Genomic DNA, 16,910 nt, shown 5'->3' on the forward strand with positions numbered 1-16,910 from the left:
TAAGAGTTCGAGGGATGAGCACAAACTAAATTTCACAGACAAAACAGCGATGACGATTCTTCACGGTTCTTCCTCGTCTAGATCCACTGGAACAACACATCTCGTTCGTAGTAGTTTCGTTCGTCAGAGAGTTCGAGACTCGGGTAATAAGCCACCTGAACGAGGAAGACGGATCAGCGAGACAGAGAGAGAGCAACGAGAACTCACCAAAGCGTCTTGAGCTCCCATGTAAAGCGAGTTGTATACTTGCCAGTATACCTGATTGAGTCAACAGGAGTCAGTTGTGAACTTTAAAGGGGAAAGACGGTAGAAACTTACCTCTCGGACTTTTCGAGCAGGGTGGAAGAGACCTTGAAGAACGTGAGCGAGAACGACTCCAGGTCCTAACGCAACTCGCATCGCTTCGATCGCATCGAGAACCGAATTGATGACGTGCGGGCTCGCTGGGAAGCCAAAAGGTATAAGCGACGAGCCAAACGAAGAAAGTGCGAGAAACAGGGGACTCACTTTCGAAAATGTTGGGCCAAATCAAGTTCATCAAGTGAAGGTTCGCGTCTTCTGCTCCGAGACCAGCCGTACCGAGTGCGAGATGTTTGACGATCGAAGCGGCGGTTTGACGATGAACTTGATCCCGATCGGTCAAGGCGTCTTCGAGGCAAGTCACGACCGAATGAATGTAATCTTTGCCCATCTCGCCGATGTATTCGAACAAGAACGACATGGCTTTGAGACAACCGTTGCGGACGTTAAGCTCGGGAGTTCGGTATTCGTTGAGAATCGCGGGAATACAGGTGAAAGGTCCACAAGTCTCGGCGACGATAGCTGTACAACAAAGAAGAAGTCAGCTGGAAGACGAAATTCCGAGGAGAGAGGGGAGATTTACCGATAGCGACAGTAGAACAGACACGAGATTGACGATCTTGAACCTTGAGATTCGTCAAGAGAACCGACAAAACATCTTGAGGACCGATAGCCTTGGCGATATAACCGAACGAGTTGACGGCGGCACGTCGAATCGCTCGCTTGTGAGCCTTGAGTAAGTCGAGAAGTTCGAAACAGATTCGCATCCATTCTCGAGCGGAAACGAATTCGGCTCCTCGATCGGCGATACGTCCAATCAAGTTGATTGACGCTTCTTGCACCTTTTCGTGTCGGTTACGAAGAATAGGAGTCATACGAGGGACTGACCAGCGGAGAGAACATCAGCAAATGAAATGGTGAATGAGAGAAGAGAGATGAAACTCACGGAGATCCTTGACGGGAGGAGACATCTGCGTCATACCGACGACGTTCGCAATAGCGGCGATAGCAGAGATGATACTATAGCGACGAGGCAAGTAAGCAAGACTGACCTTCGAGAGCGAGAGAGAGGCGGTCAGGCTTACCTTCCGAGAGTGTCGGGGTATTCTTCTCCGAGTTGTTCGAACAGTACGACACCGAGCTTGTTCAACAGTGCGTCTTCCTCACATTGTTTGATGACGAGGGCGAGTTTCGCCGTCAAATCGGCTGCTTGTTGACGAACTTTCGCACTCTTGTTGTTCAATCGCCAGAGGATAGTCGAAACGATTTGAGTGAGGTAAGGCTTGACTCGAATACCTGCACGCGCAATTCAAGTCGTCAGCAGGGAGCGAAGATAAAGACAGAAGAAAAGACGAGGCTTACCGAGAGCAGTGACGACGGTCCCGAAACCTTCAAGCATGACATTATCTTCGACGGTTTGCTCCTGGAAGGCGTAAACGATACCATCGATGAGCTGAACCTCGAGTCGTTCGTCGATGTCGGCCGCTCCAAGTTTCCCAACGACTTTCGTGATGATCTCCATACACATCTTTCGATACGGTTCACTCTCATCCTTCAAGTCGTTCGTGATCCTTCCGACGATCTCGGAGACTCCGGCTTTGTTCGCGAGTTCGACGGTCGTTTCGACGACTTGTCGGTAGTTGCGACGGTCGAGCGCCATTCGTCGAACGAGGAAGTTCTTGAAGAATTCGGGGAGGATCTCGTCGCGAACGTAAGCGGGTTGAACTCCGTCGGTAGCGGCACATTGTTTCACGACCTTCAGAACGATCTTCTTCATCTCTTCGTCGGGAGATTGGAATTCACTACACAGAAAGGAAAACCGTCAGTCAAAGACGCGATAGAGAGCTCGCGTGTAGGTTGACGTACCGAATCAGGATAACCATGACTTCACGAGTGTAGTAGTTTGCGTATTCAGGATCCATCAGAGGAATGATGAAACCGATCGCCTTCAAGAACGCCGCCAATCCTTTTCCTCGATGTTTCCTGATTCCGGTCCACAACGGTTTGAGGACACTATCGAACGATTCGATACCGTACGGCGCAGCGGCTTCGGCGAGAGCGGCGATACACAAAGCCGTCATCGTTCGAACTTTCTGTTGTTCATCCTCCAATCCATGCGCGACCGATTCGACCAAGTTCTTCAAGTGAGGGAGCACCGCACAACCCATCATGATAGCGATTTGTTGGATGATCTTGATACCGGTGTGACGAGCTTGCCAAGATTTCTTCGAGCGACAGACGGCTTTGAGGAAAGGAAGGAGGGAAGGGATTCCGAGAGCTGAAGCGACGACCGAGAAGGCTCGAGCAGTCGTGTTTCGTACATACTCGTCAGCGTGATCGATATCTACGCGCGATAACACAGAGTCAGTGCTCGTTTCGTTCTGTAGATGGTATAGATGGTAAAGAATGCGATTTACCGGGACGCATTGTTGAAATCATGTGAGCGAGACCGGCAGCTTTCGACAAGTTGGAAATGATCTCACGCCCTTCACTGCGAGATAAGGGAAAGTTTCGGAGTGAGCTCGAGGATCTGGTGCCAGGGAGGAAAAGATCTCGTGAACTCACACTCGAGCGTAGTAATCTTCGTCGATCAAAAGCGGTTCAATGACGACCAGAATCTTGTGCACATACGGCCTAACAAGGTCGTCCAGCTTGTACAAGACTCGATCGATAACCTTGACCAACAAGTGACGTTCTTGATCCTCGAGCGTTCTCTCCATCAACAGAGGAAGGATCTTGTCGAAGAGGGGACCGGCACCAAATTCTCGAGCTTTGTCGGTGATCTGTCGGAGGGCGGATTTACGCATAGGAGGAGTACCGTTTTTGATCTTGAGGAGGAGTCGCATGATTTTACGTTCTTTCAGTTCTTCAACGGAGAGTTCGGTTTCGTCGTCTTTGGTGAGGATCTGCCGGGAAACATGAGTCAGTTCTGACGTCCGAAAGAGTCAGAGCGAGGGAGGAGAACTCACTTTGGCGAAATATTGAGCATCCTCTTGTTTGAAGAACTGCAAATCTCCCACACCCTCAATATCCGTCGGTAACTCTTGCGAGATACCTAACGCTTCAGCGCTGATGCCACCTTCAGCTTGCATCATAAATCCTCCACCATTCGCCGCAAGGGGAGTTTCCATCAATTTCCTCGCCGGAGTTCGAATCGGCGCGTAACCTTGAGGGGGAGTGACGATCTCGTAACCTTCCGACGGTAGCATCATATCCAACTCCTCATCACTCAAGATCCTGACTCGTTTATCCATGATTCCACCGATCAAGAGGAATCCTTCTCCCGAAGTCCCCGCTTGAACCGTATTGATTTGAACTTGATTCGAAGCCGAAGGAGTCATTCCGAATTGAGCGAGACTGGTTCCTCCTCCTAATTTTGGGATTCCTCCAGAAACTCCCGCAGGAGTTTGATCCCATCTTGAACGTTTCGGAGTTTCTCCAGGCGCTCCACCAACGGCTCCACTCGCGACGGCGGGAATCTCGTCCCATCTCGATCTCTTCCTCTTCGGTGCCTCAACCTGTTTCTCCTCTTCCGCCGCAGCTTCCTTTCCCTTCAATTTACTTTCATCCCATTCCCCTCCTCTCTCAACTCCAACCATTTTCGTCTCTCTCCCATCTTCTTCCTCTTCTCCGTAGTTCTGTCTCCCTCTCGGAGTCTCATCCGGAGCTTGGACCGCCTGTAAAGGTTCCCCATTCTCATCCGTCCCTTCCTGTTGTCTCCTCTCGATTTCCCTCCTAACCCTCTGTTCCTCCCGCTCCAATTCCGCTCGTCGCATCTTGTCCTCGTAGGACTCTCCCTCGCCTCCTTCTTCGGTACCGAACGCGTCAGAGGAAGTTCCCGCGTGACGCTCGAAGCGGCGTTGGTGGTAATCGGATTGACGGGAGGCGACTTGTCGAGATTTAGCGGTTTCGGCAAAAGGGTCGACGTCTTCAGAGTCATCGGCAAACTCGTGCATCAAATGTGCGGGAGCGGTGACTAGAAACGGCGGGAACGGGAGGAGAGAATGAAAGAGTTTACGAGAGACAGAGAATCAGCAACAACGCTCGCTCAGACTTATCGATCGGAGAGAGACACGTACATGAATCCAACAACCTAGTCGGTTTATCTCCTCCTCCCTGTCCCTCTTCTCCCTCGTCCCCATCTCCAGCAGTAGTACTCATCTCATGATCCCCATCTCCACTCCTCCCAGCCCCACTCACGTCGAGACTGACATCGAACCTACTCGATCGTTTCTTCTTCTTCGTAACTGTACCGTCCTCTGCGGTTGCGGTCGAGTCGGAGGAGGGGAGAAGGGAAGGATGGATTTGAGATTCTTTCGAGGCTTTACGGGCGGCTTGGATAGCGGCGATTTCGGACGAGGTGGAATCCGACATCGTAGACTACCTTCTGTCTCCCTCGATCGTGGCGCGGGGACTGGAGAGAAGAGAGATGGGAGTTCGATGAGTTGGAGGAAGGGTCAGCGGCGGGAAGACGGGGATCGAAGTTCAGGGGTTCGCAAGTCGAATGTGTCGCAGGCACTAGCAGTTGATCGACCCGCGTGCAAGCGAAGTGAAGTGAGAGGGAGTAAACGAATTGACAGAGCGATCGGCTCGCAATTTTTCGCACATTGAGCGTAGCAGCGTTGTGCACGAGGCTTCTAAGCTGCTACTACGTAGACCACTGTCACAGGCTAGCCGGAAACTTGTCTGGGAAAATTCGAATAATTTCGCAACTCTTCGCAACTCTCGCAATCGAGTCGGCTTCGTCGGCTGCTCACTTCAGCATTAATGAACGGTCTGATGAGTATAATGAACAACTTGGTATAGTCTAACTTCCACCGCGGGGGTATGATCTTCTTCTTTCCGCTTTCCTCATCATTCTGCCCTGATATCCCATTCTCCGAGCCTGTTCTCGTCTGTGGCGCCCTATCCAGATCACCTTGGCAGGATCAAGCTGCGATGGTCGTTCCTGCCGCTGTTGTCGTTGTCGATGCGCCCAGAGCGGGAGAAGGAGGTGTCGTTCCGTAATAAACCCTCCCAGCGACCTCTTTCACAACCCAGTCTAACCCTTCCAAGATCCTCGGATCTGTTTCACTCTGAGCCTTTCCCTCTATTGTTCCATTCGTTCCTGAAGAGTTTGTTGACGAAGCTTGAGATGGCGAAGAGTATCGAGCTGAACAAGGTTGAATCGTCCATTTATGGGAGGATGTCAGGGATTCCAATTCGAGAGCCTACGCTCGGAGATAGATGAGTACAGTATACTCGGGGACAAAGGCGAGATGAGAACGTACAGCTGAGATCTCGGAGGGAGTCATCGAATTTGGGATATCTTGTTTGTTCGCAAACACCAACAAACTCGCGCCCATCAGCCTCTGCTCATCCGTTCCAGCATCTCGTCAGCTTCTTGCTGCCAACGTTGATCTCGAAGGGAGTCCAGCGCTCACCTCTTGTTTTAACAGTTCATGCAATTCGTTTCTACAATCCCTCATCCTCTCCCTATCCGAACTATCGACGACCCAAACTACGGCATCGGTCTGTTCGAAATAATTCTTCCAATACGGTCTCAAACTCGTTTGTCCTCCGATATCCCACACGTTCAAAGTGTAACCCGAATGAACGATCGTACGAATATTGAAACCGAGAGTTGGGGAGATCGTAGAGACGTCTTCGTGGAGGATTGATTTACAGATCGTAGTTTTACCGGCATTGTCCAGACCGCTACGTTGTGAGAGAAGGGGAGTCAGAAGGGAGGAGTTGAATGAGACTGAAGGAGGGAAGAGCGTACAGCATGAGGATTCGGATCTGTTTCTCTTTGAGTCGGGTCTTGCGAATGATTGTTAATAGTCCCATCCTGAGTACGTAAAGGTCGATTAGCCGAGGTTGCTGTGTCTTGACAGAGATCAAGATCCGAAAGATTTCCGAAGGTCGCTTTCTCTTCCACTCCTCTCACTCGCCGATCCGCTACGCAGACAGTATCTCCTCAATCGAAGCTCGAACAGTCTCACTCAGCCGCCAACTCAGATTGTCGCCCTCCGCCTCTCTTCTCGGCCTCTCCTCTCCCCGATCGATGACCACATCCGCCTCTGCCACTCTCCCTCTGCCTCTGGATCGTCCTACCCCAGCACCATCCACAAGCTCGAGCTCGCTACCCGCATCATGGCATCTAGCGAGTGGAGCGATTTCCGGTGCCGCATCAGTTTTGATGCTTCAACCTTTAGATCGTTCGTCTCTCCTCTCTTCCTTGTCACTCACCGAGTTGAGAGAAGCTGACTGGGATTGGGGGTGCCGAACTTAGTGATTAAAACGAGGATCCAACAACCTGATACACAGATTCCTTCCACTTCTACTTCGGCTTCCTCCTCTTCCAATTCTGCTCCTTCCAGCAGCAAGACAGCGCCAACAGGAGCAAGAAGAGCTCTGCCACCGTCAATATGGAGCACGACGAAACAAGTAGTGAGTTCAGATGGTTTGAGGGGATTATGGAGAGGTACAACTCCAACTTTGTATCGGTACGTCTCTCCTCAGTGCCGAAATTGTGCTCCCAAGCTAACTTCGCGGGAAGAATTTTCGTACAGGAATGTACCCGGTGTCTCGATGTATTTCCTCACTCTCTCGAAACTTCGAACCGTCGTTGGAAATATTCAATTCTTCAAAGCTTCGACAATACCAGGGGCGACAGCAACAGGTGGGAAAGTAAAGTTGACTACGACGGGGGACTTGTTGGTGGGTAGTACGGCGAGGACAGGGGTGGGGTTCTTGTTAATGCCTTTTACGTTGATGAAAACCATTTCTGAAGTAAGCTCATTTTCCCCCTCCCTTTCAAGACAGTGTTCCGAACTGACACTTGTCACCCTTTCGGATGTGATAGTCCACGTTATCTCTCCCCTCCGCTTCCGCTTCCACATCAACAATACGAACCCCTTCATCTCTTTCCTCCTCCTCCCGACCCACAACTCTCGGTTCCATTCGAACTCTCTACCAATCGGGCGGTCTCAAGTCTCTCTGGCGCGGTGCTGTCCCTACAGCTTTGCGAGATGCTCCGGGAGCTGGGCTATTCATTGTTTTCTACGAACGGGGTCGAAGAATCCTCGGAGTTACGGGGGATAAAGGAGGTGGAGCTGTTGGTGGTGGGACTGCCGGTACGTCCCCGTTTCCCATTCTCTCTCCCGATCTCCCATTCCCTCGCCAAAACTGACTGGAGCGAAACTCCTTGTTGTCTAGGTGCCGCCGCATCCCTCTGTTCCACGCTCCTCACAACCCCTTTCGATCTCCTGAAAACCCGACGTCAACTCTCTCCTACGATCTACACGACCCTGTTCGAATCGATCAAACTCGTTTATCGACAGAACGGACTGCGAGGGTTCTGGGAAGGAGGTGGATTGAGAGTCGTCAGGAAGGCGGGGAGTGCAGGAATTGGATGGGCGGTGTATGAGGCGTTTTTAGGGGTTGGGGAGAGGAGAAGAGACGGGAAGGAGAGGAGCGGAGGGGGTTAGAGAGCGAAAAAGCAAAAAGGGAAAATGAAAATACTTAGTAGTGACTTGTAGCCTTTATTACTCGCATGACTCGGATTGATCCAATCGCAACTCATCTTGAACGGTATTCTTGTCCACTCAGTGAGAATCTGAGCGACTCGAGAAGCTTTGCGTGAGAGTGTTGCCGCGAAAGAAACGAGCAAATCGAGCTTTTGCACTCTTCTTCCTCAGACTCTCCTCACTACGAAACAACCCAGCTCCGGGACATCACAGCACTACTCCTAGCAAGTCTCGTAACTACACTACACTCAGCCCCCACGCCGTCCATCTCTCCCGATCAACCTCATCTCCCCTTGGACCTTGATCTAATCCTCTTCCTTTCTACCTCTAAACTCGCGAACCCGACCCCCCCTGCCACTGTTTCAGCTCCTCCTTATCACAGTCGGTGATGGTCCCTTCCCCACCTTCCTCCGCCCTCACTTCTCCCCCTCTTTCTAGATCTCCATCCGCTCTTACTTCCCCTCGCCCTCCCTCTAGACCCGGTCCTCCGAAGCTCCTGAACCTCTACAATCTCCGCCAAACGGCTACCCCTAAACCCTGCTTCGTCTGCTCGAAAGACAGTACAGTTTGCTTGGCTGCAACAAATGGAGACGGGGAAATGGTTGATTGGTTTTGGGTTTGTCACTCGCATTGTCTCGATCCCGCTGTAAGTCTCCATTTCCGTCGTGACTCTTCTGGATCGAAACAGGAACTGAGTATAGGGCGAATGTCGGGGCTTAGTTCGCGAAACCTGCTTCGATGAGTTCGACAACAACGAGTTCCCCGACAAGTTCTCCCTCTCCGACAACGACGGTCTCTCAAGCAGAAATCGATAAAGTGAAAGCCGAATACGCCGAGAAACAAAAACGGAAATCCGAATCCACAGACGCCAAAGACAAACCCACAGAACCTACTTCTACTTCCTCGAAAGCTTTCTCCGTCCTGCGCACCTCGGTCTCGTCCATCTCTTCCCTCGCTTCTTCCGCCGCATCTTCGTCTTCCTCCGTTCTCTTCCCTCCTCCTCAACCCGTCATTCCTTCCGCCTCGGAGTTGCTCAAACAAGAAGCGAAAACATCGAAAGTTTTCGTATTGAGTCGGAGTTATTTCGAGATGAGGGTTACGAGGAAACGGAAGGAATGGGAAGTGAAGGATGCGAAGGAGAGGAGTGGAGGGTGGAGTTTCCCAAAGGTACCGAAGGGCGGGTTACCTTGAGAGAAACGAGAAAGACGGGACGACTTAATGGGTTTTCAGCAGGAATTTTGTAAAAGGTTGAGCGTACGGGAGGTAGATAATCAAAGTGAGTCAGGGTTCTCGGAATCCGCTGTACTCGCGCGATCGAGTGTAGCTGATCGCGAGAAAACTTCTGGCTCAGAGCTCTCGTAAGAAGGAAATTGTTGTCGTAGTATTGTCAGAGGAAGACGTGTTGCATTCTCCCAGATTGCTTCTCACTACCTATCCTCTCCAGCGATCGTAGAGAGCTCAAGGACGGTCTGAATAGAGGCAGAGAGAGAGGTCTGCGCGAAACGAGCACGTGACTCTGTGACTTTTTCTGTGCAGAAAATTTCGCTTTTTCACGCGAGTCTACCACTCAGCTGTCGCTCAGAGGCATAGGGCACTTCCGTTGTCAAGCTAGCAAGAATCGATCCGCCTCCAGAAGTTTATTGATGAGACTTTTTCTTCTCTTCTCTCCTCTCTGTTCCGCTCGCCGACCCGTACAAGCTCTCCTACAAGCCGAACCAGATCAACTCTCTACCATGGCGCGAGACAAAGAAGCGCAACCTCACAAGCAAGGAAAGAAACGACCCTTCCAAGTTGGACCTCGACTCGCGAAAGGAGCCTACACAGGACACGGTACGTTCCCTCTCCAATGTCCCCGAGTGCTGTACTGATCTCTCGTGTGGATCGAATAGCGCAAAGGATCAAGAAGACGTTGATTCATAAAGCCAAAGTCAAGAAAGAATACGCTAAAGCGCTGAAAGAAGCTGGTTATTCTCCTAACGACAATCGTAACAGACGCAACGGGAACGGGCAGGAGGAGGAGGAAGAAGTAGAGATGGATCAAGGACCGATTCGGGATGAAAAAGCGGAAGAGGAGGAGAAAGAGAGGTTGAGGAGACGGTTGTATGGAGATGATGATGCGTCGGATGAGAATGAAGAGTCGGAAGATGAGTTTGAGGAGGATAGGAAAGGGAAATCAGCGACGATAAATCGAAGAGGGAAAATGAACGAATCGATTTCACCTTCTCCTTCCCCTTCTCCTTCGCCTTCACCGAAACCTGAGCAACAACGACCGCAACCACAACAACCTCGCTCGAGAGAACCTCTTCCATCTCAATCCTCCGCTGCCAAATCCGGTAACCGTCGTCAACCTCAAAACTCCTCCTCATCCTCGTCCAAGCGCAATCCTCCTCTCGCGCCTCCCTCGAAACCCACTCCAGCTGCGCAACAAACGAAACCGAAACGACCCAAGTTGACAGAAGAAGAGATTACGAAATTGAGGGAAAAGAAACGGTTTGAGAATCGACAAGCAGGAAAGAAAACCGCGAGAGGTCAGGCGAAACTTGGAGCGAAGATGGAGGGATTGTTGGGGAAGATTCAGAGAAGTCTAGCGAACTAGGGCCGTCCTTCGCCAGAGTTAGACGATGTTTCTTGTATCAATTTCGGATTGAGTTTCTTTTGTTGTACTTCCTCCTCACTTTTGCATTTTTCTCGCACTCTCACGCTGCAACCTCGTACGGTCCTCTCTGTCGACTTAGGACTCAAAACCAGATACCCTGCGAAGAAAAGGGAGATCTTTACAACAATTCTAGACCGTAAAGTTTCGTAAATCCCCTATTCTAAACTCCACTCTTCCTTCCCTTCTTCGCCCCAACCCTTTCCCTCTCGAACAAGGGTTTGTACCTCTCCGGCAACTCCGGTTTATCCCTCACCAACGCGGGCATCGCAGTTCCGACATTGTTCGCGGGAGACCCGAGAATGATACATTCAGAAACTCCCTGGATCGGATCCCTTCGAGCGTTGAATGAGGCGTTAAATAAGTGATCGGTGGTCTTCTCGAATGAGGCGAGCATGAGAACGGAGTCTTTCATTTTCGCGACTCCGAATCGAGTGATTCCGAGGACTTCTCCCTGTGAGCGCACTGCATGTCAGCGAACGGAAGAAGGAGACAGAGACAGAGACAGAGAGAAAAAGTTACCTTGAAGCACATGACATCTCCCAATAACATCAAATGACGAGGATCGACTCCTAATCCGTGAGAGTCCATCGTGTAATGAATTTGATCAATGATACATTTTCGTGCCGCTTCGATTCCGAGGATCTTCTCGACTTCCATAACGTGATTCGAGGTGGTCAAATGTCCGACGACACCTGATCGAGAGATCAGAGAGAGAGAGATTCAGCTCGAGTACAAGGCAGAGCCGGATTGAGAAAACGTACCATCGGTAGTCATGACTTCTCGTAGACCTTCTCCTTCAACCAAGAGTTCCTTGAATCCTTTCGGGTTTTGTTGAATGACTGCTCGTTGAAGACCGATAACTCCCTGTTTTTGTACGCAAGCGCCTTCCATCAGCTCACAACTTGGGGTCTGAGAGAAGTAAGGTCGTACCTTCACGACGATACTCGGGAGAACTCGTCGAAGCCACATCAATCGACGATAAGCGGGAACTTTGTCTTCAGCGTTGTGATGAGCGACGATGTGAATCTCTTCAGTTTTGCGTTTGACCGTGATGTCCTGCGCATGTTCAAGTCAGTCTCGAACGTCTAGTCTCGAGGAGGCGAAAGGAACCAAATTTACAGCAGCTTTGATTTTGAGCTTGGGAGCGAGAGAAATCGATGCGGCAATCGAGTCGAGATTGACTTCGAGCTGTAGTATGAAGGTGTAAGCACTCCGACTCGCCGTGCCGCACGGCAGAGAAGGAACGCTTACCTGTAGGGATTTGATCGCCTTCATGTCGATGTGAACCGAAACGTACATTTGAGCGTTGCTGTAGACTCCCGCGATTACCGATGCAATCTATTTGAAAACGCGGTCAGTCCAGAACCGCAGAGAGAGTGATTCGATGTAGAGATACTTACATCTCCGAGGAAAGTCTTCTCGACTCGACCTTTAACGATTCGAGCAGCCGTTTCACTTTGATCTTGAACGAGTTTCGCCGAGATAATCGGGGTCGAGATCGTTTTCGCAGCGTTGATGATTTCCTTGATACGCGGTACTCCGAGCGTGACGTTCATCGAGGCAACTCCGGCGAAATGGAAAGTTTTCAACGTCATCTGAGTTCCGGGTTCTCCGATCGATTGAGCACCGATAGCTCCGACAGCAGTACCTATTGAGCGACCATAAGCGTCAGCAAATCAAGTCGAGGGGATGGAGAAGAGTTGAACTCACCAGGTTCGATCTTGGCCTTGACATACTTTGTCCAGCAAAGTTGCAAGAATTCATCGATTTGAGCCGAGGTGACCTTGGTCTTGTTGTTCACGACCGCGAGTTGTTCCGCTATGAACGACAGTCGTAAGCGGGACGCCGAAACAGGAGAGCTTAGGCATCAGACTTACGAGTTGCTCCCGAATTCGCCTCATCGTGATCCTCAATCTGTTCGAGAGCCGGTGCAAGCCCGTACATCTCTCGATAAGCGGCAGCCTTCTCGACAATCTCGACTTGAACATATCCCCTAACCTCGTCGAGGAAAGGTTCCGAACAAGCGTTGACGAAGTAAGGAGTCGCGAGTCGATCTTCGACACGTTTCTTGATTTCGTACGGCAGTAGACCTTGATCCGTTGTCGAGAGGCGAAGAGCACGAGCGTGGTTCCAGGTTCGTTCGTAGACGACGGGTTTTCCGTCTCCTTCGAGGTTAGCGGGATCGAGCCCGTCATCTCCGTAGACGAATTGAACGACTCCTCCAGTAGCGTTTCGGACTGATCGATCGTATCGACTCGACAGATCCTCGAGAGCCTGCAAACGAACCGAGAGTCAGTCTCGCCAAGGAGCAAGAGAGGACAAGAGAGGACAAGAGAGGAGCCCACCTTCATGAGACGACGAGCCATGTAACCAGTTTCAGCAGTCTTGACAGCGGTATCGACCAAACCTTCACGACCCGAGATAGCGTGGAAGAGGAACTCGGTGGCACGTAAACCGGAGTAGAAAGAGTTTGAAACGAAACCTTTCGCGAGAGGGTCGACAGCACCTTTCGGGAAATGAGGGAGGGAACGATCTTGGAAACCGTTCGGAACACGGTTACCGGCGATAATTTGTTGTCCGACACAAGCGACCATTTGAGAAACGTTGATTTTCGAACCTAAGAGTAGAAACGATGAGCTTCTCTCTCTTCCAAATGGGGAGTATTCGGGAGAGGAGTAACTTACCTTTCGAACCACAAGTAGCCATGATCAGAGGAGCGTTGTTCCTACTAAGTTCCGTCATACAAATTTCTCCGACTTGATCACGAACTCGAGATAGATCTCCCGAAATCATCGATTCGAGAGTTTGTTCCATGTTCGAACCGGGTTGACACTCTAGTCGGTTCTCTGAGGCGAGTCGAATGTATTCGTCGGCAGCGGCGTAAGCTTTGAGTACGAGCGAATCCTTCTCTCGACGAAGTTGTTCTCCAGGTGTAACATCGCTGATTCCGATCGAGAATCCCTTGTTCGCTGTAGTAGAGAGACGAGGTCAGCCTACGTATCACGAGGAGATGAGAAACTTTGCTCACCTAGCCAACGAGCACAAAGTTTCGCCATTTGATTCATGCATTTCGCCGCTGCGTCTTCTCCGAAGTCCCTCTGGATGACAGCGAACACACTCTTCTTGTTTCCATCTCCAACCGTCGCCTTGTCGAACACACCGCAGATGATCTCCGAGTTTTGAACGACGAGGTATCCATCGTTTCGACTCATGAACGCCGGGTAAGAGAGATCGTGTTCAGTTGAAGGTTTCTCCGAAGTCTTGTTCTTGCATTCGAGATTGACATTGACCGGATTCGACTTGCAAGGCCGCATCAAGAGATTGAAGATCTGTTTCCCCGTCCAGAGTCGTTCGGGTTTGAGAATCGTTGGGCAAGGTAGATCGATCTCGAGTTCGGCGTCTTGAAGGTAGGCGCACATCTGAGTGACTTCGGATCGAGTGAAGAAGGTATCGCGACGAGTGACGAGGTAACAACCGGTGATGAAATCTTGAGTAGCAGCGATAATCGGTTCTCCGTTTCGAGGCGTGACGAGATTTCGTTTGATGTTCATCAGTTGGAATGCTTCTGTTCGTGCTTCTTCCGTTTGTGGTACGTCTAGTGAGAGATCGCGAAGCCAGGTGAATTAGCGAGGTTGCTCGAACGAGTGAGAGAGTAGAAACTCACGAAGGTTCATCTCGTCTCCATCGAAATCAGCGTTGTAAGGAGTACAAACGCACTCATTCAGCCGGAAAGTACGCCACGGTCGAACTTTGACTCGATGAGAAAGAATCGAAAGTCGATGGAGCGAAGGTTGACGATTGAACAGGACGATACTATGTAAGACGTCTCGTCAGCCCTCGATAGTTACCATGTCAAGGACTGCGAAGCAGACTTACTCGTCATCTCGCAAGTGTCGCTCAACAACGTCTCCAATTCTCAGCTTATCTGCCATCCACTCTCGATCTCCGAATTTAAGGTATTTCTTCAGACCCGCATCTCCACCTTGATTGATGAAATTCGCTCCAGGATGAACATCGGTACCGTTTCGAACCGCTTGTCGTAATCGTTCGATGTTGTGAGTCGTGACTCGTTCTGGGTAAGTGAGAATTTTGCAAACTCGTTCCGGAACAGCAACCTGGAGACCGTATCATCAATTCACGAAGCATTCTGTCGAATGAGCGAGAAGGACGTACTTGATCGATCATGAGATTGGGATCGGGAGAAATAACCGTTCGTCCTGAGAAATCGACTCGCTTTCCTGACAAGTTACCTCGGAAACGACCTTGTTTACCCTTCAGCCGTTGACAGAGACCTCGCATAGGTTTTTGACCCTGTATATCGCAGACTCGTTAGTCGACCAACTCCAGGTTCGAATGAAATGGAGAAAAGACTCACGACGACAGTAGGAACACCGGGAAGTTCAGAGTTGATGTAGGTAGCGACGGCGAGTTGCAAAAAGTCCCATTGTTCCTATTCGAGGTAAGAGAAGTTAGCATCTGACGCACTTCAGCGAGAGAAGTTGAAACGAGCCTCAACTTACCATCAAATTTTGCGTCGTTACTCCTTTCAGCAGACCAGTCTTGATGACCGCATTCATGAACACAATCTCAGTGAGCTTGACCGTCAAATCATCCTCGTTCCTGTGGGTCAAGGGAGGTCAATATCGTCGGCATCGAGAAGTGAGTGAGGTAGAGAAGACCCACGTAGCAGCCTCCTGAGAGACACTCGGTCGGATACATACTGGAGGTACAGAGATGTACTGCCAAACGAACTCTTCAGGTCTTCCCGAGGTCGGATCCAATCCGAGCAATTCACAATCCGCCGACGTAACTTTTCTGAACAACGTCAGAACCTTGAGCGGGTTCAAGTCGTCGATCGCCTTGTCGACGTGTGCTTCGAGTTGTTTGTCTTCCCCAATCGCTTCCGTGAAAGACGCCTTCCAAGAAGTGTAATTTCCTTTTCCTTCCGCTCCATCTCGTCCTCCGGCATCCTTCTTCAAGTTTCGTCCCCTCCACTTCTCGTGTCCGATTCTCATCGGTCCAATCTTCTTCACTACTCCGTTAATCGCTCCGCAGTAGTGACAAGTCGTGCATTTTCGGCAGAGGGCGGAAAGTTGTTTCGAAAGAGCCGCGATCGTAAGAGTATCGAGATTCGGTCGACGGAATGAAGCGAGGAATTTTCGATGTTGTGTTTCGTCGAGGAGGATACGAGAGCAGGTCTGTGAAGAAGGAGGTTAGTCTTGTCACAGAGGAAACGAAAATCGAGAAGTTACGAACTTTGCAAATGCACTGAAGGATCCCAAGAACGTGCTTGAAATACCCAATGTGGAACACGGGCAGAACCAACTTGATGTAAGCGTAATGTCCAACACAATCAGCGAGGGCGAGTCCACAAGTTTCGCATTTCCCAGATTTGTCGCTCGTTCCGAGTCGTCGATCGAGAACTCCGTGCGGGACTGGGCTACGATCTTCGGCTTGGTAGAGATCCCGTTGGTTCGCTTCGAATTCGGAGATCGCTACGGCTTCGCGTGAGGAGAGTACCGAGAATTGAATGTGTTTGCTGAAGACGAGGAAGGGTCAGCATCTCGTTCAAATCGGTTGCGCTTCCGCCTGAGCCCTCCCTTTGAGTCTAACACTCCAGCTAGCCAGCTCGCGAGCCCCCAGCAGCATCGCCAGGACTTTTCCGAAACTTTCGAGATGCTTGATCTTTCCACTTTTCCACCTCATCTTCCAGTACCTTGTTGAGCCAGCTCGGCAGCGAGAAGAGTTACTTACATTCGCTTGGGAGCGGCGTCAGATACGAGAACCTTCATGTTTCGGCACGAGAGTTGATATTCAGACTTCTGTGTCTTCGGTCGAAGGAGAACTTCTGCGTTCTAGAGTCGATTATGGGTCGTAGAGGGTAGCGCTGTCACCGCTGACCCCTCTTCTTTGCGTTAGGAGGAGGAGGAGGTAAGGTTCAAGCAAGAGTACCGACTTCGAAATTTCAGAGTATTCGCAAATACAAGTCGGTTATATTGACCTTTGTTCCTTCTCTCCTTTCACTTCTGTTTCGCCCTTTCCTCAAGCACGGATCTTTACAATGTGAAGAATATCGATTTCGGCTTCCAACGTTGCGAGTGATTTCGAATCGGCTTCCCTTTCGAAAACTCTTCCGTTTCGAAATGATTCGGTCCCACCTCCTGTTCTAACGACGCTAGTCCACTCTGATCTCTTGTGAGATCACGCTAAACACCTTTATCCTGTACGGATCAGTAGAACCGTAAACTCCGCCCAGTCTCTCGCAACATCGCCCCTCCAATTCGAATTCCTCTCCCCACTCTCCGGGTCCGACCTCGCTCCTGTTGCGCCCATGTGTTCGAGGAGATCAGTCTGTTCGAGCTCACCTGGACCCGGCGTCATTCCGTCACTGCTTTTCTTCTTCCTTTCTTGCTTCTCGACTTTCTCCTTCGCACTTCCCCTCG

At 50.6% G+C, this 16,910-nt stretch overlaps 6 protein-coding genes across 6 annotated transcripts; 3 read left to right on the top strand and 3 right to left on the bottom strand.

Moving 5' to 3' along the window:
* Nucleotides 1–77: 77 nt before the first annotated feature.
* Nucleotides 78–4,674, bottom strand: HSH155 (U2 snRNP complex subunit HSH155; the record flags this gene model as incomplete). Its single annotated transcript, XM_076628303.1, has 13 exons — nt 78–155; nt 208–258; nt 319–443; nt 508–822; nt 884–1,183; nt 1,247–1,320; nt 1,386–1,596; nt 1,663–2,102; nt 2,167–2,644; nt 2,718–2,791; nt 2,866–3,206; nt 3,270–4,276; nt 4,380–4,674. The coding sequence occupies 13 exons, from the start codon at nt 4,672–4,674 to the stop codon at nt 78–80; spliced, it is 3,789 nt and encodes a 1,262-aa protein (XP_076491704.1).
* Nucleotides 4,675–5,228: 554 nt separating this feature from the next.
* Nucleotides 5,229–6,129, bottom strand: JCM6883_007473 (ADP-ribosylation factor-like protein 2; the record flags this gene model as incomplete). The annotated part of the gene is made up of 4 exons (XM_076628304.1): nt 5,229–5,510; nt 5,571–5,651; nt 5,724–5,997; nt 6,065–6,129. The coding sequence occupies 4 exons, from the start codon at nt 6,127–6,129 to the stop codon at nt 5,229–5,231; spliced, it is 702 nt and encodes a 233-aa protein (XP_076491705.1).
* Nucleotides 6,130–6,346: 217 nt separating this feature from the next.
* HEM25 (Hem25p) lies at nt 6,347–7,772 on the top strand (the record flags this gene model as incomplete). The annotated part of the gene is made up of 5 exons (XM_076628305.1): nt 6,347–6,500; nt 6,575–6,788; nt 6,855–7,074; nt 7,148–7,418; nt 7,501–7,772. The coding sequence occupies 5 exons, from the start codon at nt 6,347–6,349 to the stop codon at nt 7,770–7,772; spliced, it is 1,131 nt and encodes a 376-aa protein (XP_076491706.1).
* Nucleotides 7,773–8,199: 427 nt separating this feature from the next.
* Nucleotides 8,200–9,002, top strand: JCM6883_007475 (AAA-ATPase Vps4-associated 1 family protein; the record flags this gene model as incomplete). Its single annotated transcript, XM_076628306.1, has 2 exons — nt 8,200–8,457; nt 8,532–9,002. 2 exons carry the CDS (start codon nt 8,200–8,202, stop codon nt 9,000–9,002), a joined length of 729 nt encoding a protein of 242 aa, XP_076491707.1.
* A 542-nt stretch (nt 9,003–9,544) lies between these two features.
* JCM6883_007476 (uncharacterized protein) lies at nt 9,545–10,407 on the top strand (the record flags this gene model as incomplete). Its single annotated transcript, XM_076628307.1, has 2 exons — nt 9,545–9,641; nt 9,701–10,407. 2 exons carry the CDS (start codon nt 9,545–9,547, stop codon nt 10,405–10,407), a joined length of 804 nt encoding a protein of 267 aa, XP_076491708.1.
* A 220-nt stretch (nt 10,408–10,627) lies between these two features.
* RPO31 (DNA-directed RNA polymerase III core subunit RPO31) lies at nt 10,628–16,259 on the bottom strand (the record flags this gene model as incomplete). Its single annotated transcript, XM_076628308.1, has 20 exons — nt 10,628–10,918; nt 10,987–11,159; nt 11,229–11,331; nt 11,398–11,523; nt 11,587–11,655; nt 11,719–11,805; nt 11,868–12,115; nt 12,178–12,285; nt 12,345–12,741; nt 12,813–13,084; nt 13,152–13,436; nt 13,496–14,062; nt 14,132–14,280; nt 14,344–14,582; nt 14,641–14,778; nt 14,843–14,917; nt 14,988–15,087; nt 15,151–15,665; nt 15,724–16,006; nt 16,222–16,259. 20 exons carry the CDS (start codon nt 16,257–16,259, stop codon nt 10,628–10,630), a joined length of 4,263 nt encoding a protein of 1,420 aa, XP_076491709.1.
* Nucleotides 16,260–16,910: the final 651 nt, after the last annotated feature.

This window comes from Sporobolomyces salmoneus (assembly GCF_050403485.1).
Source record: "Sporobolomyces salmoneus JCM6883 DNA, S_salmoneus_JCM6883_v1_ctg1, whole genome shotgun sequence".
In the NCBI taxonomy this organism is placed as follows: Eukaryota; Fungi; Basidiomycota; class Microbotryomycetes; order Sporidiobolales; family Sporidiobolaceae; genus Sporobolomyces; species Sporobolomyces salmoneus.